Genomic DNA, 27765 nt, shown 5'->3' with positions numbered 1-27765 from the left:
GTGATTTCAGGCGCCACTTTCTTTCCCGAGTAATAACATAACCTGTTCATTCACGTATTCTTGTGCCCGGGATTTTGGGAGGTGACACACAATAACCTTATGAACTGTGGAGAAAGATCCCTGGGTAAGAGACCCCAGAAGAACAATAAATTGGCTTTAGATCCAGAACTTGAATCCTGGAAGCCTGAGTTCATCCTTGCAGACTTCAGTTGGCATGGCACTAGGCTCGACTCCGATGCACAATGCTTGTCATTCTGGGGTGTCTTTATGCAAGAAGGCCCAAAGGCAAGGTAACCCTTTAAATAGGCATCAAAGCCTTTAGAGAGGCTTAGATGAAGAGCGTAGTGTGTACAAAATATGTAATTATTGTATCAGTTCTGACTTGGAGCTCCAGGTGATGGACAAAGAATATCAGTAGCTGTGTTTTCTTTCAAGCTGGTAAAAACTGCTTTTTTTTTTTTCCCCCCCTTTTAGGTATTTGTTTGAATACGTAGAAGATGATGACAAGCGTGCATGGATGATTTTACGTAATTAACACCTGCTAGATTTGCAAAAGGCAATTATCGCTGTGAAGTGTTTACATTGATTTATGGGAGGAAGGTGGCCCAAGAGAGGGATGCTGATAATATCAACACAGTGGATTAAATGCACATTTACACCTTTATTGACATATAAATTATCTGTGCCAGGAATGCACTGAAAAGGCTGCTGATGGAGCAATAATGTGGCACAAACTACTGGGTTTGGATTCAGCTCTGTCATCTTTCTGTAAGGCATGTAAATGGAAACCTTCATCTGAGCTAAAATAGGATATAGAGGCTCACAGAATGGCTGCTTGTTAAGATAATGAGCAGTGATGGCAAACAAGAATTTAGAAGGATGATAAAAAGCATGGACGAGGTTTGAAGGAATTCGTTTGCCTTTTTTAAAAATTATTTTTAGATTTTTGTTGTTCATACTATGGATTTTTAGGGAAATCTTAAAGAGGCTGGAAGAGTCTTTGTAGCTGGGAAATGGAACCTGGCTCTGAATCCAGCCAACATCAGAAAAGAAAGCCTGTGACACATGGACTGGAAGATCAAAAAAGGGTAAGTGACAAAAGGCGAAAGCACTTTCTGCTTAAATTGCTGAATGAGATACAAGTGGCGGAGAGCTCCTTATAACTCTTCTCAATTACAGTTGCTGCTTGCTAAGCTTAGCCAGCTGTAGATCTCTTCTCCTGATTATATATTTTAAAAAATGTTTGTCTTTTTTTTCAGGCTTGTTCCAATGTATGGAGCAAAGAGCTGAGGGAAGGGGAAATGGTAATATGAGTAAAAGAAGGGAGAAATCTACAGAATTTTGGTTAGTTGTTGATAAAGAGACTTACAGTGTAAATGAAGTATACTGACACTTACTGAGTCTGGTTAGATCATTGATTTATTGTAACTGACTTTTTTACCGATATCATTAGAGAGGTTTAAAAAATTGCTTTCTTGGCATTTGGTGATTATATTTGTATGCTCATCAGTATCCTCATTGTCCTGATGGTAGCGTTTGTATTTTACTGTAGTTTCCAGATGTCTCTTTGACTTGAAACAAAACAAAATACACAGTGGAATGTGCTAAATGTCAGCTGGTGGACCTTATTTTGTGGAAGTGCTTTGTGGAAGCTCTGTGTGTCAAGGTACTATTGTATGATTTAATAGTAACGGATTGGCACATTAAGTTGACCTAAATGAAGTTGCCATCTCAGACAACTTGTGAGCAATTGGGACTTCAAAGTTGTTTTCTTGGCATGGGTCAAGCAAACTGTAAAACTTGACAAGTTTCTACTGTTTAAATCATTTGTGTTGTTTTCCACACGGATTTGATGGGTGATATAAAACACTGTGTGTGTTCAGCTTTGTGTGGAGAGCTCCTTTTTCCTGAAGCTTTTACATATGATTTTTATTTCAGTTGAAAAGTGAGTTGGAAAAAAAATTGACCGTCAGCTATTATTTTTGCTGTTCGACAGTGCTGTCTAATTTTGGAGAGAGGGAGGTTTGTGTCACAATTTTGTCAAGTCTGCTGAAGAATAAAAGCGGTTTCCCTGTCACCCCATTAGAAATGTAAGCAGCTTGGAAAACGTTCAGAAATTGGATAAAATGCAGCTGTTTTCTTAGAGAAATTACATTTAGGGAACATTTATTTGGGGAACCAAATAGAAGTCCTCAATGTATTTTAATTGCACTAAGCATGATCTATTAACTGATAAGCTGCCAAGGTCTTCCTTCTACTTTTTTCAAGGAAGCGTTCTGGGACTGAAGTAAATCAATAAGAATTGAAACAAAATCCTTCTATTGACTTATTTTCTGGAGGCTGCTAGTACACTTTTTTCTCCTTAACTACACAACATTATACAGCATAGAGAGTATGATGGGAAAAACATTTGGGACCTGTGACACCAAAGTACACTATAATTGTTCTGATGCACCAAAATTAATATGCAATTATGTCTGTCTCTCCTTGCTGATAGGTATAGAAGCCTACATCTCCCATCTGCTCCTGGCTCTGGGTATTTGGTGCACATGTAGTATGGGGCCTCTGAATGTATAATATAACCCCAAGTGAGGCTCAGTGGCAGCTGGGATAACATCAATTGGTCATGCTTTGCTGACATTCATTTTAACTTGAACTCTAGCCGTCATGGAGATTATTAAATTTATAATGATATATGTAAGATCCATTTTAATGACTCTGCATGCTTGGGTGATCTCTCTCACTTCTGTTTGCAAAACAAGTCTTAATAGAGTATTACATTTCATTTCCTATAGAATTTTCCAGGGAAACGTTACTGAGGAGAGCTTTGCTTAGGATTATGTTTACCAGGGGAAAAATCAGTTTGGAATAAAAATGTTGATGCAACTCAGTTGTTGCTGTGAAGTTGGATAGTAATATAAACTTTGGTGTTATTAAGCTTAGAATTCCGAGATTTCTGACTGGGAAAAGTGGGTGTGTGATCAAGGGCTACTAAAATTAATCATCAGTAGACACTTTTGTTATTGGAAATGAGGCTTGTGCTGGAAGACATAAGACTAAGCTTGTTTTAAATCAGGCATGTGCATTCTCCTTTTTATAACAATATATTTTATGGACATAAAGTCAACTGTTTAGTGTTTTGGAAGCAATAAGAAATCAGTGTGTACACCAATCGATGCATCTGGCATGTCTTTCCCAAGTACAATACAGAAAGCTAGGTTTGCATTTGTGGTGTAGAAAAAAAGCTTAATTTGTTAGTGGTTTTTTTTTTCTGGTAAGTGTATTTCTAGGTATCTACTTAGCAGCTATATTGACTAAAGCGAGACAAGATTTAGTATTTGTGCTTATTTTTTTTTAGAGGTATGGGTTTTGCTTTTTGTGTGTTGGCTGATCTTCAAGAACTACAAACTGGGCTGTGTCTGACATTGCTGAAATCAGCAGAAGCAGGTTCTTTTCACTCATCACTCTGTTAGCTTTCCAGACTGAGTTTAAGAGGACTCTAGCATTAATGCTCAGGATAGCATCACATCTATCTACATAAGTTATGTTGGTTCTAGTGGGAATTACATAGCCAAATTCCATGCAACTTGTAATATACGAGTGAAAAATTTTGATCAGGTTTAACAACCACGTAAGTGGACCAGCTGAAGGTAGTAGAATTACTAACATGAATAGTAATGTGAATGAAGTGAGCAGGCTTTATGCTAATATATGACCTTGGCAACAGTGTCTTTAAATACAAGAGTGATATAGGTGATGCTATAGACTTGCTGAATTTGTGTGTAGGTTATTTTTTTGATACCAAAAATGGTTAATGTCTTGTGAACAGTAAATTAACAGATGAATTGGTTTTTTCCTTGAAGAGTAGACTTGAGGAAATCACTGTAAAGCAGGTAAAAACTGCTGCTAAAATAATATAGTTAGGTACAATTCAATTGTCCCGTGTCATGAGAAATTTAGTAATGCCCTGTGTTCTGATTAAATGCATTTTCTGCTGATAAGTGAAATGAAATATTTCTTCATTTGATTTCCATTCTTCATTCCCAGTTTTCCTGATTTCTCATTCAGATCAGTAGCTCTAAGTTAGTGGGACGTGGTAAAGAAATGTATATGCGTAACAGTGACAGAAGTGTCTTTGGCTCTGCCTGATTGAACCGGCTTTGATGGGACAAGTGAAATATAATTGGGAAACTAATTTAGATATTGGAAGGATCTCTGTAAATGTGTATTTTATGCTTATATGTGCTCTGTTGTCCAACTTGACTTTTGGCTCTAATAAAAACTGAAAATCACAAAATAAGCATTTATTTATTTGTATCTACCTGGTGTATTGGGATAGCAGGTTTTACGGCTAGTAGGTTTTAGGTTTTCTGTCTTTTGTTGTCGTGGCACAGAAAGCAGCATGCTAATATTGCGCATAGGGCTTCTAGGTTGTTTTGTGTGTGGGTTTGTGGGGTTTTTCTTGACTGCAGAAAAAATGTCTCCCTGGACGTTGAAGTGTCAGTTCAAGCTACCTGGACATCCTACCACAGATGCACAGTGGATTTAGCGCTGGACCTTGTCAAGCTGAGCTGATGCGGTCTTCCAGTAGCTTTTTTCCCCCTCTTTCTACTTGCTAGAGAGCTTCCTCATATCTTTTTTTTTTTAATCAAGAATGTGCAAGCTGCAGTTTCATAGTGTTAAAAGCAGACTAACACTTTTTCGTGGGGTGTCTTCTCTCTTGACTTGTTTTTCTTGAAACAGTCGTTGAGATACACATGACTGAAGCCATATGCTATAGCTTTCTCTCTGGTTTGTGTTATGTTTTTCCTGGGTTATTACTGATACACTTCAGATTTGCTTGAGGATACTTCGCTGCTACCTTTCTATCAAAGTCAGTTTAAAGACCATAAGTGGTCTCGCATGTATTGACCTTCTCATTGAGAACTTGTGTTGTTTAAAGTGGAGCAATGTTGGCTGAGTACTGTATTTATTAGCAGACTTTCGTGCTGAGACATTAATGTGGTTGATGGGTGCAGTGCTGTCGAGCCAGTGTGGAAGCACTCAAGTATAAGCACTTATAAATTGCAGCAGGGTTTACCTTATGAAATTATAGCAAACTGGTATGTGGTGTTTTGATTATGTAACTAACTGGGCTTTTATGGAAAAAGAAATGTAATAAAAATCCACTGAGCAAGAGACTGAGAAAATGTCATAACATCTCCTTCATTTTGCAAGTATTGAAAACTTTCTGTAAAAAGGACAATCTCTGTAGCATTCTAGTTCCTAGCTGTGGGGTTTACGTTTTTATTCTTGTAATTAAGATTGTTAATAAATACCAGGTTTAAAGTAGATTTACAGAATCAGATTTGGGAGACTTAGTTACATGGATGGGCCTTGGTGATCTGTCCAAGGCTCAACTTCTGCTTTAAGGTCATAAGTTTTCTTTGTGGGTGTGTTGTCCATGACTGTTCTAAACCTCTCTATGTTAAGAGATTCATTCAAAGAAACAGGTAGTTCCGTTCACTTCGGTGATGCAGATTTGCAACTTGATGCTTGTTCCAAGGCTTTTGGATTATTTATTTTGGTTCTTATTGGTGGTCAGTTGACCATTAAGACTTTTAAGAAGTCAAGTGCTGCTGTGGCTGTGCAGGTAGCTCTTTGTACGTGGAAAGCCAACTGCATTTCAAGTTGAACTGAAGCAAATCTGTTCATGTTCAGGGATTAGGAATGTTGGTGGATAACATATGAATGTAAAACTGAAGGGGACAGCAGTGATTTCCGCTTGTATCCTAGTGATACAGGTGTTGACATGGGATATGTGAGGTATAACCTCAATTTAAACAAAGTTTTGACTTGCATTCTCCCATTTCATGGAAGAGTATCCAGATTGATTCATATGGATTCATTCCTGTATAGTTTGTCATAATCTCTGCTCTTGAACCTGATACACTTAATTTTTTTTTCTCTGCCTGTGATTGGAATTAAGCTTCTTGGTAAACACTTGAAATGAAATTGTTCTTTTTCTCCCAGTGAGTGAGGCTACTTTTGTGACCATGTCAGAACCCGTTCAAACTTCTATACTGGGTATGACCTTTTTTTCAGTTGTTAATGGTCTGGACCTTCCTTCCAAGTGACTATCCCTGAAGGAGTCCATCCCAAGATATCCCAGATGATGTTAATTATGTGATATCATTGGACGGGGAGACTTCAGTGTAGATAACCAAGGTCAAATCATGATTGTTGCCTGATCAGGAGTGGCTAGCTCATATCTGTCAGTTGTTTGTATTGCGAGCTTGTGCAATTTCTGATCAATGACGTGTACATCAGAGTAAATCTAGCTTTAAAAAACTCCTTTACATTGGTGTACTGGCACATTTCTATCCTCTCTGGCTGAGAATGTTGAACTGAACTATTATTTTGGTTGAACCACCACAGCAGTTCTTTCACCGAAGAAAAAATAATGAACAAAATTATGTGGTCACCAAGACTTGTTTCTCTTCCTCATACTGAGGGAAGTTCATTATCTTGAAACTTGATTAAAGGGTGTATCTGAAGGATGTGAAAAGAATATCCATGTGTAAGCACAATGACATTGCAAGATGGTGTAGCATACCTTTATAAATCATTTGGGTGTGCTTTGAAAATTCTGATCTTATGGGTGGGTTAAGCAATGAAGGACAATATTGGCTTTCTACATTAACAGCAACTTAAAGCCTTTGTTAGAGGAAGGAAGTAAAGTTAATCAGGAGATGTAACAAAGTAGGCAATGAGATTCATAAAAAAACTACTATTTGTGTTGTGGCTATGCATTAATGGAATTAATTACGAATGAAACATAACACTACAAAGGATAAGACTCCAGAAACACCCTTTGTGAACTTGCTGATGGTACTGTTTTAGCAGAATGTCCAGTTCTGGGCTTTTATCTTAACCAAAAATAGAGCATGAGGATGAATTACTAATGTATGCTCAGAAGAGCCTGACAGTCACTTTCCCTCATGTGCACATAAAAGCAGAATAATTATTCTTGTGGGTTTATTTGAACATCCTGGAAAGCATGCCTCTGAAAATGTTTGTATGGAAGAATGTTTACAGAGTAGATAAGTACAGATGACATGTTAAAGGGAATTGTACAAAATCGGGTAGAAATGATTTCTGTTTGAAACTGTGTGGAACAATATGGAAGAGTGAATTATTTCCAGTCCCAAAGGAGTGAGGGTTAATGCTGATGAGTACTTTATATGACACCCCTAACGCTGCTCTTGGCTGCAAGAACTTCCCTGCTCACATATGTATCTACACAACATCTACTTTGAAACTGGCTTTTTTCCCCCGCTCTTCTCTGATGATAAACTAAGAATACACTGGTGTGATCTGCTCGGACAAATCCTAGAGCAGTCTGCCTGGTATGCCCTGTTGCCTGTGGCATGGATCGATATCTGACGTTTCAGAGCTGGAGAGAAACCCAACATGATGCATCAGCTGGTTGCCTTGTGTGTAGGGAAGAAATCGAGCCCTTCCTCCAGCTGCTGCTGACAAGGGGCTTTGAACCCTAAGGCATTAGAGACGATTATCATTCTTACCCGGGATGGCTACGAGTATTAATGGTCATAAATTAGCTGGGATATTTCAAAGTTCAGCCAGGCACCTTGATTTTGTGGAAAGTCTCCAATCAGCAGTGGATTGTATGGAGAGGTGTTACTCTGCATTGAATGCTGTCTTCTTTAGATGGCACTGGGGTTTCTTGTCTGGGGCTGGTGAGTGTGAATATGGGCTGAGTGAGAGCTCTGAGGCTGGACTTGGTGCTGCAGCTGTGTCTCAGTGCGTTACTGAGCCTCTTACTCTAGTTTGGCACATCCTGTGGTATAAATGAGGATTTGATAAGATGCCAACGGCTTCATCAGTCTAATGTTAAAGGTAATGACACCAAAAGGCTCAAGCAGTAAATACAGGTAAGTGCTACTTAGTGTAGTATATATTCTTTATAGTATAAAGAACACTTGTTTCAAAATAAAGTCAATTCCTGATGTCAAAAAAGAAAAGCCTGCTACATTTGTATCAAACATGGGTCATAGGATACTGTGGAGAACTCCCAGCCTAATAAGAATTTTTCTTCTGTTACTGGGTAGATTGTAAAAAATCTACCTCCGACTTGTGAGGTTCTGAAGCGGTCTTGGAAATGTTTCTTCAGCTGTGAAATGCATCTCATGTATCCTTCCCTTCTTTTACTGTGATTTAGCAGAAATGGCTGGATTTCCCTCATTCTTTCTGTGACTGAGATGTGGCAAACCTGTGTTTTCTGTGCCATAGGATGCATTTCCCCTGATGCCGAGCTTCAGAAGCCAGCCCACTCCTGCAATGCTTATACATGTGCACAGTCCAGCTTAAATTACTGAGTTTCAAGTGACTCAGTACTGTGAAAATCAGTCCTACGTGATTGTTTTCATTTAATAGGATAGGTGTCTCTTAGTCTGTTACATAAAAGGTACAAGTAGGTAAACATTAGAGGTTGTGGTTTTAATTACTTTATAAAGCAAGTGTGACTTTTAGATAATATACATTAGAAGTCATCAGCATGTAGTTTCCTGCACACCTCTTTAGAAAAAAATGTTCATTATTATGCAAATGGCTAGCCTCTGGCTTTGATGTAATTGTCATATGGAATAATGTGTGGGCCATGATATTAAATTCTTCGAAACCTAAATAGCTGGGAAACTCATATTGGACAGTCAGATAGCGCCTCTCATAATGTCTATGCCTGGAAGCAAATTTGAAATCCATGAGGTCTTCTATCTATTTTGATAATCCTGGTAAAGGGAGTGGTAGGAAAGGGAATGGGAAAAACAGGGGAGGAGTGTAAAGGAAATAGCCTCTGATAATTCTAACTTATTTACTAAATTTAGGGCATATTGCAAAGCTACGAGTACCTCAAGGGTCTTTCAGGAAGTCAGGCGTTAGGGAGAGACAGACATGCATTTGTCAGTATTTATTTTTAGGTACCCAGTGTTTGGGTTTTTTCTGGTTGATAATAGTCTAGTTTGACAGATGTGGTATAGATTTATTTATGCTTGCATACTACAGCAATTCATAACAACTTTAAGAAACAAATATTAGTGACAACTTCCAGTAGCACTAAAGCTATAGTATATTCTTTAACAAGGAAATTGGGTTTCTGTGTTAAGGTGTAGATCCAGTACTACAGACAACTTAAAGTATATTTACTGGTGCAGTTTGTGGCTCTGTAATAGGTTTCACTGCAGGTGAAGGAGCTTTTAGTGAGTGTGAGAAATGTGTGTGTTTCCTAGCTACATATTTCTCCTTGAAAACCATCATATGTTTGTGTATGTGTTCAAGCTCATATATTATTTTTGAAGGATTGCTAAAAGGAATATTTAGAATGTAACAGAACCTGGTAGTAAAATAGATGTGTTACAGATGAAAGCTGATACTTTCTTCTAAAATTGTTCATGGTTATGTTGGTCTAGCTCTAAAAGATCTGTAGGAGACTGCTGGACTAAGTTATTTTAGCTTATTCTCCCAACCTGAAATCCCCTTGTAGTGCAGTATCTTACTATTCTTTGTTTTCTAGATCAAGTCATAATTTCCCTTTTCTTTGCAGAGAAAAACTGGAAGGGGTAATACGTCTGAGTTGCTTGCCTTTTCTTGCACTGAGATTTTTTTTTTCTTATTAGGCAGTTCAGTCTTTATTTCTCCTCTTTTTCTGGTGATGCAAGGTAACCCAGAGGTAGGATGTGACAGAGAACTGCAGTCTGAGGTGGAAATGGCATGTGTAGAGCATCACAGGGGAGATGGAGCTAGTGTAGACACCTAGACCTCTCTCCCTTTGCTCAGGAGCTTCCTGCAGCTTCTGATGGGAACCATACCTGTCTCTGGGAGTCTTCTCAGAGGCTCCTGCACCATCCTCATGGCAGTAACAGTCAGTGAGAGGATGGTCTTTATTTTTTCCTTTACAGAAGACTATAATTCATCCTTCAGAAAGGAATGATCTGGCTTACAAATTAGCTTGTCCTTGCAGCATTAGGAAAAAATAGCACGGTATTGAAGACTGATTCCTTTTCTCGCTAACAGAAAATGATGCGTGGATGTCTCTTGAGGCTATCGCATGTTGATGGTAATAAATATGTACTCAGGCTTGTGTAGCTATTTTTCAAGTGTTCTGCACTAAAAAAGGAGTTGTATTTGAGGGAGCTGAGGGGCAGGGGAGTAGCCTCTGAGATCTTATAATAGAGTAAGTTGAGAAATCAATAGAGACAAAGTTGTTATGAAAAACCCAATTTATATATGGAAAAGGAGAACTCGACTTGCTGCAAGCATTCAGTTTGCAGTTTATTTTCTAAAGTCTTTCAGTTCTTCATTGTGATGACAGAAGTGACTATCAGATCTTCAGTAACTTGGAGGATTTGTTTTGGATAAACAACATGCATCTGATGTGACTACTCCAAAAATGTAACGAGGCAGATGGAATTGCCTGTGTTATTTCGGTGTCTCTCTTGGAATCTTTCTAATTCAGATGCCTTGTTTTCTTCATTGATTTTTGTTGTATCATGTCAAACAAGGCTATGAATTCTTAAAGTGCATTAAATTTACTACTGTGATAATCAAAATTTCTGAGTAAATCCTGTGAACACAGTGGAAATAAGAGAGGTTAGAAGCTGGAGAGATCACAGAATTGCTAGACTTTGGGTAAGAGAAGTTGGATTGTACTTAAGTTTTCTGTGAGATTGGCAGTAACTGAGCTTCAGTTCCATTATTATTCCATTGGTCCACAATGGGAATGTTGAAACAAACAAACAAAAACTAGATGGTACTAGTTCGGTTATTGAAGGCGTGTCCTTTCCATATCAGCTTTGATCAAAATGACTATAAGGTATTAGAAGCGAGTGAAAGTTGCATCAGCTAACTCTTAGTTGGATAAAGTACTGCTTTAATGCTGCTTAGGCTGATAGCTCACATCCTAGCGAACGGGAAAACCGTCACCAAACACCAGAAGAGATCATTCTTTCAAACATATAATTTTTGCAGGTTTTAAGCATTTAATGGAGTGCATTGTTGTGAAACTCATGCTAATCTCGTGTGCTGGTTTTTTTGTTGCTGTTTTTTTTTTTTTTAATTTGCTTTCCAAACAGGCATCACTTTGTTTAATATGCTGACTTCTGGAGCTCAAGCTTGGCAAGAGGAATAGCTTCTCTTCAAACTCCTTTTCCTTTAAGATGCTTGACTAAATAAAAGGAATATTAGTTACAGTATGTATGTGTTAGGACTGGAATAAAATCTTAATAAATATTTAGTAGGTGGGAAAAATAAATATATGGATGCATCCTTTTAAAACTCAAATCATATGACATAATAGACCAGCTGGCAGAGGATAAAAGTGGAGTATGAGGGAGATTTTCACCTTGTGTAAACGACGTAGGAACTTCGAGTGCAGTACAGCACACTGAAGTGCTAACATAAATGGAAGCATGTACAGACAAGGGTCTTTCTAGATAGGTAGATCATAGCTTTCCTAAGAGCCTGGAACTTTAAATCTTGTTGGTGGGTGGTCTAAGGTGTTGGTGTTTACAGTAGCTGAATCTGAAGTGAAGGTGTTCAATGCTTTGACAGAATCAAAATGAGCTGGCAGATACATACTACATAATGATAGTGTTGTAACTGTTGCTCAGGTAATTGGGGAGGGAATATTGTTGAAAGATAAGGTGTCAGATACAAATCTTACATAGTTCTCCTTGCTCTCCTAGCCCACAACATGTTTTTGTGGGGGTAGTTCATAAGATAATATGAAAGACTTATGCCTCTTGGTATTTCCTATCTATAGCATGGGGTAATATCAACTTCGTAAAGCTTTTTGGGACCACCAAATGACAGAGTTGAGTGCTGTTAGCAGAAAATCCAGGTTTCTTAACATATGTTGTAATCAATAACGGCATAAACACAATTGTCTGGTTGATAGTCTTCTGTACTTTGTCTGACTTGCAGGTAATATATTTTTCAGCTTGTAGATGTAGCTATTAGGTTTTTATGCGTGTATAAGCGTATCTCTGTATAGAGTAGAAGATTAGTTTCTGGTAACTGGAAATAATAGGAGGAAGGATGTAGCTCTTGGGTTCAGGAGGAGTGTGTAAAGTGCTGAGGTATAAAAGAAAATCCTAGCTCTTTTGCTGTCTGCACTATTATCACAGGATCTGAATTGGCAAGTGCTACATTTGGGTTGTAGTAATTGGCCCAACCTGTGTGTGTTCCAATAGCAAGAGGCATCTCTGGAGCTTTACTAAAAAGTTCAAACACACAAAAAAACGTCGTAAGAATCTGCATGTGTATAACATGGGTTGGAGTGCTCTGTCTGCTGCTGCTGCCTTGCTGCTGCAGCTTTGCATTTCAAGGGCTAACGTGTCATTTGGATGACTCCTTTGGTGTTGCCCTACACAGATGAGAATATCTGAGACACACAGCCCCTGGTATTGGATTCCTCTTAGATTAACATCATTTTTTTTTTTCTCGGAGAGGGTAATAAGTTTCAAATGAATCCAGCTGGCGGTATGGCTCCTTGTGGCTCTTGGGCAATGTGGCTCCAAGATCCTTGGTTGATCTCAGGATCAGGGAGAATGGGAGAGTGATGGAGGGTGGAGAACTGGCTTGCTCTTCCTCTTTCTCTTGTCCCTGAAAGTTCATGCAGTGCTGGTTTTGTTTTTTGTATTTTTTCTTGGTATAATTAAAATGGAAGTTAGAAATTGATAATCTTCATGAACAATGAGAAATACTTGTTCTAGTTGTGCAGACTAGAACACATGGCAAGCAACATGAGAGCAAATATCATGCAAACATTCACCTCCTATAAGGAAATCTGCTTAAAAATTGAAGCATATACTTGTCCTTGTTTCTAAAAAAAAAAAAAATCCAACAAAATCCTCCAAAATATTCTCTGTATAGTCTGTAAATGACTGTTACTGTTCCATAGATGGCTTTTCATTTTTGTATTGAAGTACAGACAATTCCTGTCTGTACAAAGTCTTGATGCATTCTGAAAAAAACAACTGGGCGATGGATGCGTTGAGAGGAATGTCACATAGAACCAGAGGAGTGTGTGGAAATGGAGGAAACCTGCTCTCGCACCGCCTTGTGCTCTTGGGGAGCAAGGGCAGCTGAATAACTTTCTCTAATCTGCATCAGTTGTACATGTTACCGAAGATGATGAAACAGTCACTGCTCTCTCTCTCTCTTCTCCCTTTTCATTTCTTGTGCCTGAAGGTGATGTATCATGACTAATAATGTTTGCTGTGCAATAAAAGCTAGTGACTATGAAGTGCAGAAGGACTTCTTTATGATAGAGGCTTTGGTCTGAAATGTTTTGAACATTTCTTCAGAGATGCATGTATAAACCAATTAAACATGCTAATTAGCTTTATCATACTAGGGGCTTCAAAGTAAACTTCTCATTTATTTCATAGATTTAATGATATTTAGATGAGGGAGTAGTGTAAAGGTCTCTTGAATCCTGCTTCTATGAACTACAGTAGCAGTTACAATTGCAACTTCTACAGTAAGCCTTTTCAGTAAGTGTACTTCAAATATTCAGGGCAGAGAAAAGTTATTTTTCTTTTTTTTTTTTTTTTTGCACTAAATCTTGTCTGAGTAGGAGAGTCAAAGCTAGAGAATGGTTAGAAGAGGGCAGTCTATTCTCTCTCAGCCCTGTCAAGTACTGTGTGCACCACAGTTAGTGCTGGTAGATGTACTTCATTTACCTAGTAGTTTATCAGGTTAGCATCTGTTCCTGGGGTCAGGAAGGCAATGCCCCATCCTTGATGAACCTCAGTATATGCTGTTAACAACCTCACGCTGCATGAAGTGCTCTGGAGTGTATTGTAACCGCTGCCCTAGCTGACCAGTTGGGCATGTGCCTTTTGACAAGCGGTAACACAAACGCTGTTAGCGTGGTCCTTGGAGGATACAACAGGATGTAATTATGTTTCCTTAAAGCTTGCATGTGTGTTTAGCGAACTTAAAGGATGCCCAGATATCCTGCCCAAATTCTTTTGGGAGTTTGGAATGACTGATTTTCTTCCCAAAGAGGATAGTATGCTGAAATTACTTTATTGCAAGTCAATTCCTATAATGAACTTTAATGGTATCTTTTTGTTGCCACTTAAGATGAGTAATCTAGAGTGCTTTTTATGTTATTACAGTTAATTTTTATTCTTATATCTATTCTTACTAAACTAGGAAGTGGATTCCGATTTAGGATGATTTGTGGCACCTAAATAATGAAAACAGTCCATCTGGATTTCTATTTCATGGCTGGATAAAGGCTTTGTTTTTATTTGTAATACAGTGTCTTCTCCTTTGCAAATAATGTCAATGATAACATAAAACACCATTGTGACTGTTAAATAGATTAGTTTCATCCTTAATCTTGAGAGCAAAACATGACTCTGCACTTTAGCAAATTGTTGAAAATGAAGTCTTAGACTCCAGTAATCTGAATTTACTGTGTGTCTATAATCCAAGCGTGTTGTCAGTCACAATGCATGGCCACATACGCTATGTTAAGAGGGAACATCGTGCAGTTAAACCCTTTTGAAATCAAGGCTTTCATGAGGCAGATCTAGGCAGTATGTCAGATGTTTGAGTGTTGAACTTCGGAAGCCAAAAACTATTCATAACCATTGATGATAACTTAATATCCATGGGTTTTTTCCTTTTTGGCCACCTGCCCAGAGTCTATAATGATGAGTAGTTATCTTTGCAACCTTTCACATTGTTGACAGTGATTAATAACGTGTTGTGCACACTTCTATTGCATCAAATACCAATTTTTTGGGTAATGGCAAAAGAATATCCAATTAGGAAAATAATGTAATTCACTTCACACATTATAATTCAAGTATTGCTTTTGGAAAAGCAAGGATACAAGTAGTTTACAGCATGATTTTTATGTACTTATGGGAGTAGAGTATTAGATGGTTAGGCTCATTTCTATCAGTTTCCCAGAGTATAGTGACGGAAATATGAACACAGAAGCATATTTTTAAAGGATTTTACTGTGAGGAAGATAATCTTTTTTTAATCACTAGATGCCTCATATACCCTTTTTAATGTTAAATCATGAAGTGATAAAGATAAATGCTTGTAAAAATGGCATGAGCGCAGCTCAAATCTTGTTTTTGTAGGCAAAACTGCTTGAAATGGCCAGTGTGTGCACTGATAAGCACCCAATACAAGATACATATTTCTTGGGCATTGTGTAAAAAGTGTAAATCTGATGATTGGAAATTAAAAGATGGGTACTATTCTCATACTTGGTACCTTTCATGTAACAAGACTTCCTTCAGATCCTATAATATTTTTTAATTGATGGCTTTTAACCTGAAGCTTAACTTTTTTTTTTGCTGATAGTACTAAAGTAGATTGCATCTCAGCGTATTTACTCAAGAGAAGCTGAGCTGTAAGTTAGGTCACCTATGCTGATTCTTCCACACCTGATTCTTCCACACCAGTTTTTTCCTGAAATGAAGGTAGCAGTAGCTTTTGTACTGTTTGTGTATTTGTCTGTTAAGCTTCTTCACTTTTCAAGGTTCTTTATTTTTGTGCTGTTACAGCTGCACTATTTGCTAATGCAGAGCCTCTACTTGTTTCATGATTTAGATAATATCTATGTTTATATATTAATTTCTACTCACGTGGCTAAAGCCTGACATACTTAACTGGTATTCTTTCTGGTTTGTGTCATGGTTACTTCATTAACCATGTTGAATTACACTATAAATGTTTGCAGGAGCCCAGTTTTTGTAGTCATTCCCTGTGGGGAATTTGCATTGCAATTGATGGGGGATCTGCATGTAGAAAAGCTGCTTGAGTGGGCATCATCTGCTCTTCCAGGCAGACAAGCTTAAGTGGTAGAATGTATATATTTTTAACTGCTAATGTACTGCTAGGGCAATCAAGGGGATGAATCCTTTGGTGATGTAAGTGGTTAGGTGGGAGGGGGATATCTATTCACTCAGGAACAGTGAGACTTTTATCCAGAAAAGATCTGGATAAAAGCAGGGGCCAACAGACAAAATGCAAGAACGTTTCAGTAAAGCTAAATAATGTGGGATGATGATGGGAGGGATGCAAGTTCAATGAAACAGGATTGTGGCTGCATAAAAGCTTTTCATTTGCTGCTTCCACTTAAGTGTGTCGAACCTATTATGAATATTGTACTAAACGTGACATATTCTAAAAGTTTGCTCTAGAGTTGCTGTATGCTGGGATGTATGTTCACACAGAGCTATAGGAATGGAGGAAATGAATTTTGAAAATAAATTTAAACAAAATTCCAATCACAGTGAAAACCTTTATACAAAGAAATGCAAATGATAAGGAAGAATGATATAAACTTGCTCTCTTTTCTCACTGCAGCCTTGGAAAGGAAAGGGTGTTGAATAACAAATCTTGTGCCAGATGGAGAGGCAACACAGTTGGAATAAGTTTTGCAGACATACAGTAACAGCATTGAAACAATATAGTGGTCTCACTAAAAATGATACAAATTCTTATTTACTCTTACATTGACTACTTGGCTCTGAACTGTGTTTCAAAAGAACACAGGGAGAATGAAGCCCTGTATTAAACTGTTGAACAGTCAACCTAACAGCTTGTATCTTTGCATTTTGTTACACCCCACAATGTTCATCCTGGTGTTTGTCTAAGTAGATGGTAAGATTTTTGGGGCAGTGATGCCATTGTTTCTTTGTGGAAAGGTACATTTCAAACTTAAACTCTAAACAGAAGGCACTGGGTTTGCCTGGATCTTTCTGTCCATAAAGATGCAATAACATTTTTTATAACAGTAATTGTCTCAGTTCCTTTCCTCTCTATTGAGGCTATGAAAATGGAGAAGCAAGAAGCTTAGCAGATTGTGATGGCTTAAAGTATTCCTGGGTATATGCTTTCCAATTTTTGGATGAGGTAGATGAGCTGTGTTTATACTGCTCTACCTCAGTGGTCTGTCCAAGACTGAGCAGCGAAGCATGGTAACGAGTGAAAGAAATGGAAAAGACTGAGGAATTGTTGTTTCAGTTGGTTTTCAGTGAAGGGAAGGGGTTTGTAGTCTCTTTCACAATACAATTTGCATTTTACTGGAGACTGCCAGTGGTGATATTAAGGCCTGTGTTATTTTCCTGGGTACTTGGAATTCATATGTCTGAGTTAGACTCTTTCTATTCTGCTGTTCGTTTCCCTGTGTGATCAACAGAACAATTTTCTGTTTAATAAAACTAAGGTCTTGTGATTATGTTAATACACTCCAAAGAAAAATGGATTTTCTCATTTGAGCCCTTGCATAAGGGGCTCTATTTTGCTTTTTGTTCCTTTTAAACTTTTACTTGAAGTATCCTTGCCATTTTAGACCCAGGGTAAGATCCAAAAATATATGCAGAGAATACTGAGGAAGGTGATGCACAGTGGTCATGCTTGCTGAAGACCTGTTGGTGTGCAAATAGGAAAAATACTTTCCATAAAACACTACGGTTTTCCAGTCTTAGATTTCCAAATATGTACTTTGCCCAGCAGTACAGTCATTTGCAATTAGTAGCTTACAGGCAAGGAGTGAAGTGCAAAATAACATGAGAAGTCCTATGAATAACAGCGACAAAACAATGCACATCTTTTCCATAAGAAATATTCAGATTTTCATTAAATTGGTTAGAGATGAGTACTGATGTGCACAGGAACAGGTCTGAAGGTTGTTAGAAACCAGAATTGGCCTATTGCACTGTATTATCAAGTTGCACTACTGTCACGTTGCTTTGAATGTGATACTAGGAGGCTTGCTATTCTTAGCCTTTTCAAGTTAAAAGCTGAAATAATCATACTCAGTTGAAAAGATTCCCTAGCAGATAGGGATTTGCGAATTTGTGATATTGATTCTGACAGGTTTTTTTTTAAAAAAATAAATTCTTTGTTTTCTTAGTGAATTCAAGGAGTGGGTGTGATGCCACTGGAAAATGAGCACTGTGTCTATTGCCAATTTGAGCATTCAGATGGTCGCACTACAGACAACCTTCCTAGGAGAGAAAATGATGTGCATTATTGTTCATATTATTTCACCACATAAAGGAATCCCTTTCAGTACTATGAGTTCATTTAAAATATACACTGGTGAGAGTAATGGAAAAGCCAGTAGATACAGAAGTTTTTTGTACCTGTTTAACCTGTATGGTTGGAGCTGAAATACCTGTCTTAGGCATGAACAACCTGTATGACTTGTCCTTGAACATGCATTTTGAAAGTTAGCCTAAAAGTTTAATCAATTAATGCATGTTTTGATCATGTACTGACATCAGGTTCCCCATCAGATTCCTGTGGCTATTCTCTCCTGCTTTAACATGTAGTCCTTGCACTTGTGTTGCTTAGTGATGAGGTCTGATATAGGCATAGGGCCGGGGGTTGTGGGCTGTTAGGAGAAAGCCAGAAAAAGTAGTTTTTTGGCCATCTGTTACAGTGCTTGATGCAGACATTGGATATTTTGAGATAAGGTTAAAACCTTCAACTCTCAAATTCTTTCTTAATTGTATTTGGTTTTATTGGATCCTCATTGTAGATCTTTGAATGGTGATAATGAACAGTTGACGAAGTAGCATTGTGAGTGCTAGGATGATGTATATGAAGATACAGGACTATATCTAGAACAACTTCATCAGTGATTGTTGCTACTGAGGTTCACAGTATAACCATTACTACAAGGTTTGAGCCTATAAATAGTGTGAAATAAGGCTTTCTGAAGGTATCTCTGAATTATGTGGGTCAGCTGATACCTGTAATTCCATGGCTAGGTAATGGCAAGGAGGAGACACATCAGACCTTAATTAGTGCTTCTCTTACTATACCCTTTCATTTAAGCCTGGTAGATGCTTTGTATGTGTCAGGGTCCTGTGTGCAAGAGGACAGGCTCATAAGTGCATTTAACCTGGTTTCATAGTGAAAGTTAAACTTGTGCATTTGCGATGGACAGCATTTCCTTAATCTTTGCAGCAAGTAATTTTGACAGAATTTGAAAGTGTTCACAGTTATGTTGTCTTCTAGGTAGAAAGAAAAAGTGCATTACCTGTGCAAAGGACTTCAGCCAGAGGTGTGCCGTTTAAACACTAGAAATTGCAACCACAAAATATGAATGAGTGGGAAACAGAATGACTGTAGTGCCTGTGCTCATGAATCTTAGTAAAAATTAAGTTTTGGTAAGTTGTGAAAAGGTTGAGACTCAAGACTCAGCTTCTGCGAGCAGCGGGTGGGGTGGGGTTGGAAGCAGCTCTTCTGACCAGCATTTTGTGCCAGTCTAACTCTTCCCTGACCTTCAGTCTGACCATGATGTGAACCCACCTTTGCGTAATTTAGTGACACCTGAAGGAAAGTTCTGGTCTCCTCAAGAAACATCTGTGAAGCTATTTGGAGTGCTGCAATGGGAATCATTCTTTTCAGGGGTAACTTAGTGCTTCCAGCTGAAGTGAAAACTGCTGGCTTGTTTGGTCAAGTTAATGTTAGGTCAAGTTCAAAGTTTTGAAGAAGAATTAACTTAAAATAGGTCACAACCCATGTAACAGGTTTATCTTTGAAATGCCTCTTCAAAACTGGGTGTTCTCATGGAATTATTTATTTCGTGTCTAAAGCTTCAAGGTGAGAATTATTTGGGCTTTGGGGAGAGAGATCATTTATTATTAAGGTGCTTCATCTCCATTTTCTCCACTTTTGTCAGTTACAGAAAGTGGGGGGGAAGTACTTGGAGAGGCTGTGTGCTTTGCATGGCCTGTCCTACAGTTCCCCAGCTCTTTTCCACATCCTCTAACAATGTGCACTTGGTTCTGGACAACCTCTGGGGTGACTGGCCAAGCAGCACAAACTGCTATTGACTTTGGTTGGGATGTTTCCTATGTCTTTGTTTTAGTAGTGAAAGTCAAGCCTCTTGTCTTTTAAGACATTTATTCTTATTTTTGGTTAAAATTGAACTGAGAGGTTACAAACTTAATAAGGGAAGGAAGGGTGACAAGCTAGGCTGAGTACATGGTTACAGAAGTGTCTTTCTGCAAGAAATAATCTGAAAAATTTTGTTCAGTGTGCATCCCAGTCAGTCAAACTTCCTAATGGTCATCTGAACTAATGAGACAAGACTGGGAGCTCTAAAATGAGCATTGTATCATTAGGAGTACTGTCTTTTCCTCAACTGGTGTGACAAGGATATATTCCTGGAGAGAATGTTGTTCAAGAAATGTTTTTTCAATGGACTTCTAAGAGCAGGAAAAAAAATCTTACCTGTAACCTACTGAAGGATGAGTTGGTTCAAACAGTCTAGTGATATTCATTTAGGTACAGGTAAAGCCTAAAACTTTCTGGTTTTGGAAGTTTGAGTAAATTTGCAGTAGTGAAGAAGAAATAATACATTGGCAACAAATGTCAGTAGAACTGTGGCTGCATCTTTTTGGCTGGAACTCCTCATTCTAAGTGTGAGATTTGGCCTCTTGTCCTCCATCCTGGTTGAAACGGATTAAAAAGGTTGTTCTGAGACAAATTTGCCATTCACTTCAGACTTCCCAGGCTCTTTGCAGTGTGTTTGAGGCCAGGTATCATCCAGAAACTGAAATGGTGGTTGTCGCAGCAGTGGTCTAAGGCAAAATGGGGTGGTGCTGGAGTGACTCAGTCTTCCCCTCTGAATGCTCAGAGGGTCTTGCCAAGCAGCTGTTTTTTGTATCTGGAGTTTTTCTTACTCTGGGTCCTGCAAGGGTCTCTGTCAATAACACTGATACTTGGCTCCCAGTATCCCATTTTGTCTGCGTCTGCTAGTGCAGATGAATGAAGAGCGCATCCAGGGGTTTCAGTAATTCTTCCTGTGTGTGGTTTCAACTGTATATTATAATGTGGTTAATGACTTATGGTGAAACTTTTGTCATCTTTTCTCTCTTATTACAAAGCAGCGTATTATCTCTGTGCACCATAAATTGTTTGGCCTGTGTAAATTGATTTCCCGATGAAATTAAAATGGTGGCTTTCTAGAAGAAAAGAATGCTGAATTTTTACTGGGTTTACATGACTTCATAAAGCATTTCAAACAATACTGTCTAGGGTTTGTGTGTGTGTGTTCGGTGGGGTTTTGGTAGCAGGGAAGGGGGCTACAATGGTGGCCCCATGTGAGAAGCTTCTCAAAGCTCCCTCAGCTCCAAGTTGGACCCACCTCTGGCCAAAGCCGAGCCACTTAGTGATAGTTGCAGCACCTCTGTAGTAACATATTTAAGAAGAAGAACCTGATAGGAGAGGTTGGAAGGGGAAAATACCCTCTGCAAACACCAAGGTCAGTGGAAGAAAGGGGTTGGGGGGAGGTGTGCCAGAGCAGAGACCCCCCTGCAGCCCATGGTGAGAGGGCAGGCTGTGCCCTTGCAGCCCATGGAGGTCTGTGGTGGAGCAGATGCTCATCTGCAACCTGTGGAGGACACCACACCGGAGCAGGGACCCGAAGAAGGCTGTGACTCTGAGGGAAGCCCATGCTGGGGTAGTTTGTCACTGGGAGAGCTGCAGCCCACAGGAGGGACCCATGCTGAAGCAGTTTGTGAAGAGCTGCAGCCTGTGGGAAGGACTCATGTTGGAGAAGCTTGTGGAGGACTGTCTCCTGTCGGAGGGACCCCACATTAGAGCAGGGGAAGAGGGTGAAGGAGTTCTCCTGAGGAGGAAGGAGCGAAGAGATGAGGTGTGATGAATTGACCACGATCCTCATTTCCCATCCCCCTGTGCCACTGGGGAGACGAGGTGGAGAAATCAGGGAAGAAGTGGAGGGGGGGAAGGGTTTTTAAGATGTGGGTGTGTTTCTCACTGTCCTACTCTGATAGGTAAATTAGTGGTGGTGGTGGTGTTCAAACTAAATCAATGTTCTCTTTCTTCCCCAATTGAGTCAGTGTCTTGACTGTGACCATAATTAGTGAGTCATCCCTCCTTGTTGTCCCCAAGCCTTTTTTGCCTTATTTTTTTCTTCCTGTTACTGAGGGGAAAGGAGTGAGGGAGGGGCTGATGCTCAGTTGCCCTCTGGACTTAAAACCATGACATACAAACAAGTCAGAAAGGCTGTCCATATCTGCACGGTCATAGGAATGTAACAATATAATTGGGTTGTACATGTGCTGGGTGCATCAGAGCCTTCTCATACAAATGTAGAAGATCAGTATGTTACTGAGATCTTCCAGGTGGTAGGTAATGTATGGTTTAGTGACATAGAGATTAACAAGTAACTAATGTGGATATTACACAGAACTGTATTGTATGTTTTTAGCATTTCAGTTGATACCTAAGGCAAAAGTGACCTATGCCTGTGCCCCAGGCTTATTGTTGCTCCAGGTGGGAGGTGGGAGTTGAGGGCCTGTAGAAGGGGGTGGGCAGTGCAGGGATTGCAGTGGGGGTTTGTGGGCTGCACGCTGAGACGCAGCCTGCCCTGCGCATGGCAGCAGGAACATCCATGGCTCAGGAAGGTGGGACTGTGAAAAGAGTTAAATAGTGGAGTACAAAATGAAGGAGATATGTCTATAGCACATAGAACTACTGTGTGTGATGCATGTGTATATACACAAACACATATTTATTGTACAATGTGAAAGTATAAATGCCCCTATTCTTTTATAAATATTTGTATGTTTCAGCCTTTCATTTTGGTTTAACGTATGTAATCTACCATAGCAAATACACTTACTTATGTTTTTCAGCCCTTGACAGACCTTGCCAAATGATTACTTTTACCAGCTGTTCCAAATACTGGAAGAAATAATGAGCTTAAAAATAAAAAAAAAACCAAACCCATAGCTTTTTGCTTCCTCACTCAAGTGTCACTAGAAGATTTGGACAGTTGCTCTGTAATTAAGTACCTCCTTATTTTAAAGGTTATAGTTGCAATGAAAATAACACATTTGCTATTTAAGTTTGTACTTCAGAATATCTCATTTTCTCTTTTGAGGGAAGACAGTAATCTCCAGTCATGTAAACCACATCTACAGTTAAGAGACAAGAACTATGTCTTAAAAATAGAAAAATCCTGAAATTGCCTCCGCTCCCTCCCCCCCACTAATTTGAGAAAATCTAGTATCCTTAATGATAGTTTTCATAGGTTTCTTCTGTGCAGTTGGTTTCTTGAGGCCTTATATTTCCATTAATTTTATTGAAGATCTAAGGACTGCTTCTAAAGCATATATGCAATAGAGAGCCCACCTTTGCAAAGAAACACAGTGATGGTGTGCTATGACCTTCTGGCTTGCACTTCTAATTTAGAGACTGTGGTGGGGTGTTTGGGCGGTGGCTTCCCAAAAGTTTACGCCTTTTTAAAACTTCCTTCCATACTAAATAAACCCCTTATTTTAAATATTAACACCAGCTGTATTAGTGTTGCTTGAGAACATCACAGGGTAATTGAAAGCTTAGGGTTAATATTCATTTTTCGAAGCCTCAAATTAAGTTCAGTCATGTTCTCGGTGATGAATACTAAATCCAAGGTTTAAAAGGTGCAAGTAAGTCTTGTTACACTGGTCATAGACATCTAATTAAATTGTGAAGTTTATTGATATAAATGCACTTAGTTCAAGGGACTTAAGTTGAAGTGTCTCTGAAGTGGGTCTTCCTTGCTATAGGCAGTTCAAGGTAAAGAATATTATTTCAGAAACTTTTTTCCTATTTTCAAGCAGTTAGATTTCTATTCTTGCTGACACTGATTTCGGGCTTTTTTTGTTGAGGTTGTTCAGGGTTTGCTGGGTGGTTCTTTTCCCTAGTATTTTCCTTACTTCTATTAGCAGAAGCATAAAGACTGGCTGGATTACTTGGTTTTCTGCTTTTTGTCTTAGCCTGTGGTCTGAGCACAAAATCATTAGCTGTAGAAGTAAACTAATAGTGTCATTGACAGTTTTGCTAATGGGGTGTATGCATGTTCTTCCTGCAAATAGAAAAATATGTAGATGTCCAGTTAAAGAGATGGGAGAAGCTGGAAGGTAACATCAATGATCACTATTAAATAACAGTCTAGAAAGTAAACCTATGTGGGTGACTTGTTTTGGCACGTGTTTTCCCGTGAAGTTTCTTGTGCTGTAACACTGATTTACTGTTTATGTAAGGGTCTGTCTGATGTTTAAGGGAGATCCAGAGGCCATTTGAGTTTTTGTTGGCCTGCATGAGTAATTCATTTGGCTACCGCAATGCTTGTTCTCTGGTTGCTGTTACATGTGTTTGCAGTGTCTTTATTTGTAGTTCCTTTTTTATGGTTTATGTCATAGATACCTGTAGTAGCTTACACTTATGTCAGCCCCAGCAAGGAGTAAGACTTCATCTTGCCCCTCCTGTGAAGAATATCTTGCTCCTAGGGGAAAATAAGACATCTATTCCTGCCTGGATGTCTCTTTCAGATGAAACTGCCACTCTTGATAGCTAACAGTGTAATTGTGATAGTGGAACTGGGATTGGCCTTGAAGATAAATAAAAGATCCAAGTTTTATCTAAAATGTTTCTTGTGTGAGAGACCCCTAGTCAGAGCTAGACTGGAGCATTTGTGCATTTTCTATTCTGTCCAATATGGACTCAATTATGAATTTGGAACACCTTCAGTATTCCTCTTCGCACAACAGTGATTTAAAGTAGGGTAAGTGCCCTACTTAGTTTTATGTTTTCAGGCTTATTTAAGATAAATTGTGCTTTTGTCTGCTGTAACTGTGGACCTGAAGATCAAATGCACAGATTCAAGAAACCTCTGCAGCTGCTCTTAAACTTTGTAACTGTAGTCACTCCAACTGTCAAGTTAAAATAATTTTCTCCTCACAGGAGATAAAAAAAGCTTTGCTGGTGGAAAAACTACGAGCAAGAGCAATATAATTGATTTGGCACCCTGAGGTCTTTTATTTAGCGAGCTTTCCCAGTTATGCCTGTGCAGTAAGTCTTATCTGTAAGTTAGATCCTGAATGTGAAATGAATAGTCCTTTGTGTAAACACAAACAGATAAAATTTTATCACTTAGTACAGCTATTTTCATGTAGTGAGTTGCATCTGAAATCCAGAACGACTGATTAAGAAGATAAGCTGTTGCTAACATCTTCAAACTTTGAGTGAAAGCGTTAACAGAACACTGTAGTAGTTGAGGAAGGACTGAAAATAATGACATTTAGAGCTAAAGATAAAGGTAAAAAGAAACTGGAAACAAGGGACCTGGCAATAATATTGGCAACTGCTGCATGCTGTTGTGTTTTGGCACGGCCTTTTCCTGCCTGAATCTTGGCTTGTCTATGTGATAGGATCACTGGAGTCCTGGTTTTCCCATCCAATGTACATCTTTGATGAAGTCGCTAACCTTGACTTGCTTTTCGTGAAGTTTGAACCTATCACACTTGAAATTTTAAGATGTGGTCTCCACATTTGACATGGTTTTCTGTTGTGGTGTGGTAACATACCTTAAGAGGGAAGTGATGTGATGTCCTCCCCTGTGGAGAGGTTCGTGTGGTTTACTGTCACTAGAAGATCCTGTGTATTGGTATGAAGGAGAGTAGGATCAATCACAATATAGCCCTGGATTGCTATGATTCTGCTGGCAGCCACTGGTAGACGTATTTCCTGGCGGGAAAGGGAGCATAATGTGGGATTATGGATGTTCTTTGAATATCTAAAAATCTAAACTTGTGCACCTCAGGACAGAGATGCACAAGCACATAGCTGACGATGCTGTTGCTAGGATGTAGATAGTTACTGCTGTGAGATGATGTTCAAGGGGCTGTGGTATTGATAGCTCACAAAACTGGATGAAGTGGACCCCTTCCTCACCATGGAACAGCTGCTCCCAGTCTTTTTTCTAACTCACCCCCACCTCTAAATAAAATTAAAGCACATGCATTTTAGTCAAAGTGTAAATAAGCATTAGTTTGAGGAACACATTTCTTTAAAGCTATTTTGTGCTTTTTTTTTTTTGTTCTGTCTTAGCTGTGATGAGGCAGGTAAATGGATGGGTGCAAGTCCTCCAAATGCTGGTACTTTTCCTTGGCTTTTAGCATGGTCATTCCTAACCTGACCCCTCATTTTTGACTGACAGCTGACAAAGGAAGAATCCTAGAAGATGTCAGCATTTAAAAGAAGTGTTTCAAGACATTTCGAAGCTGGTGCCGAGTTGTTAAGGGTACATGACCAGAAGCTGGACTTTGCATTGGGGGTACTCTGTATGAATTAAGTTAGTGCTAGTGCCTAGCAGTATCTGCTATCTAATTGTGCAGAGTAGGTGCATAATGGACACCTGAGCTAGCATTTGAGACAGAGGCGCTTCTGGGTAACACAGATAGCTTTTTCTCCTATTTACTGCTGTGTTAGCTTCTGTATTTCAGATGTGTACACAGGTATTCCCCACTGAACTGGGTATTTACAGTCCCGTGGAAATATTTATAAAGCACTTTAATTGACTGCTCCCTTAACAGCTTGGCACAAGCTCTAGGGAAGCACTGCTGCTTGGAGCAGTAGGCTACCGCCTTTCTTGCATTTAGTGATTTACTCTATGTCTCAAATTTATGTCCATTGAATTAATAGAAATGGAAATAGCAATACTACCTGGCCTCAAAAATTATTTTTGTCTCCTGTTGGCTCCATAAATACCACTCCCTGCTTCCTGTGGGTCAAGCCAAATAGCAATACTGGCTCTGTAAAAGAAATTAATCTGAATTTTCTTTCTCTTGTTGCTGTCTAGATGCTTACTGATTTATTGGAAACTATGTGGGTCTTTCTAATCCTATAGGCAAAATTTTTCTGATACTTTTTTCTCCTTCAGCTATTGTTTTAGAAAACAATGCTTTGCACTTTCAGAGCGCTTAAAACTGTCACCTTCAGACTTACCCAGTATTTCAGATGTTTCAACGTTCCCAGTTATACACGAGTACAAAACCAGCAATTTGTGAAGGAAAGTAAGCAGAAATGACACAGTAAGAAAACTCATGCCATAAATTTTATAGTCGTCTTTTGGTCTGTACTCCTGGTAAGAACTGGACTCAAACATGTTTAAATCAGGAAAAAAAAGCAAATACAAGATGAAACACAATCTTTTGGACAAAACTGCCCTAGCAGCTATTGTGTACTGATTAGCGGCTTCTAAAATGCAAACTTCATTATCAGTAACGATAACTGAAAATTGCTTGCTCTCAAAATAACTATTACCACTTAGCTTGAGTTTCTTTGCAGATATCTCTAGCTATTTAAGATCAAAATAGCACTTAATGGGTTTAAGTAATCAATAGTCCCAAAGACTTCTGAAGATCTTGGCACATAAAATATTAATAGTTTATATTTGTCTTTTAAAGAATCTATTCAGCATTGTTAACACATTACAAAGTGCTAAGATTGCAAAGTGCTTCTATTAAATGATGTTAAAATGCTTACAACAAGCACAAGATGCCTGTTTTATGTATCGATGTAAATAAATGCTACTTCCATTCTGTTGAAGTACATAGTTGCTTTGAAGCTCAATGTAGAGTTTGATTTGCTGACAGGCTCATTTTACTACAGAATGGAAAGGTATATATTTAAAAATGTCATTTTTCTTCAGTCTTTATATTTGAAACTAAGTAATATTTCTCAACTAAAAGAATTTCTTTACCAGACTTACTAGACAAGTTTACAGAAAAATACCTGTTCACCTCCGTTGTATTTAATCTGGGGGCATGAGTAAGGCATATGGTTGATACCTGTAGCTGGTTAAGGCACTATGAGCTGAGTAGGAAGAGAGTGTTAGCTGGAGTGCAGACTGACAGATGT

The 27765-nt window shown here is 38.8% G+C and overlaps 1 protein-coding gene across 3 annotated transcripts in view; it reads left to right on the top strand.

The window, feature by feature from the left end:
* The first annotated feature begins 521 nt into the window (after nt 1-521).
* The window catches only part of NAV2 (neuron navigator 2), a 423681-nt gene continuing 396437 nt past the window's right edge, over nt 522-27765 (top strand). For all 3 annotated transcript variants that reach the window (XM_074884466.1, XM_074884468.1, XM_074884465.1), the window contains exon 1: nt 522-1088. In XM_074884466.1, the coding sequence (XP_074740567.1) occupies nt 1014-1088 (75 nt within the window). In that variant the 5' untranslated portion in view covers nt 522-1013. The remainder of the gene's footprint in view (nt 1089-27765) is intronic.

This window comes from Strix uralensis, chromosome 15 (genome assembly GCF_047716275.1).
Source record: "Strix uralensis isolate ZFMK-TIS-50842 chromosome 15, bStrUra1, whole genome shotgun sequence".
NCBI classification, from domain to species: domain Eukaryota; kingdom Metazoa; phylum Chordata; class Aves; order Strigiformes; family Strigidae; genus Strix; species Strix uralensis.
Note: the sequence above shows the minus strand (reverse complement) of the source record. Positions and strands in the feature narration are given on the sequence as shown.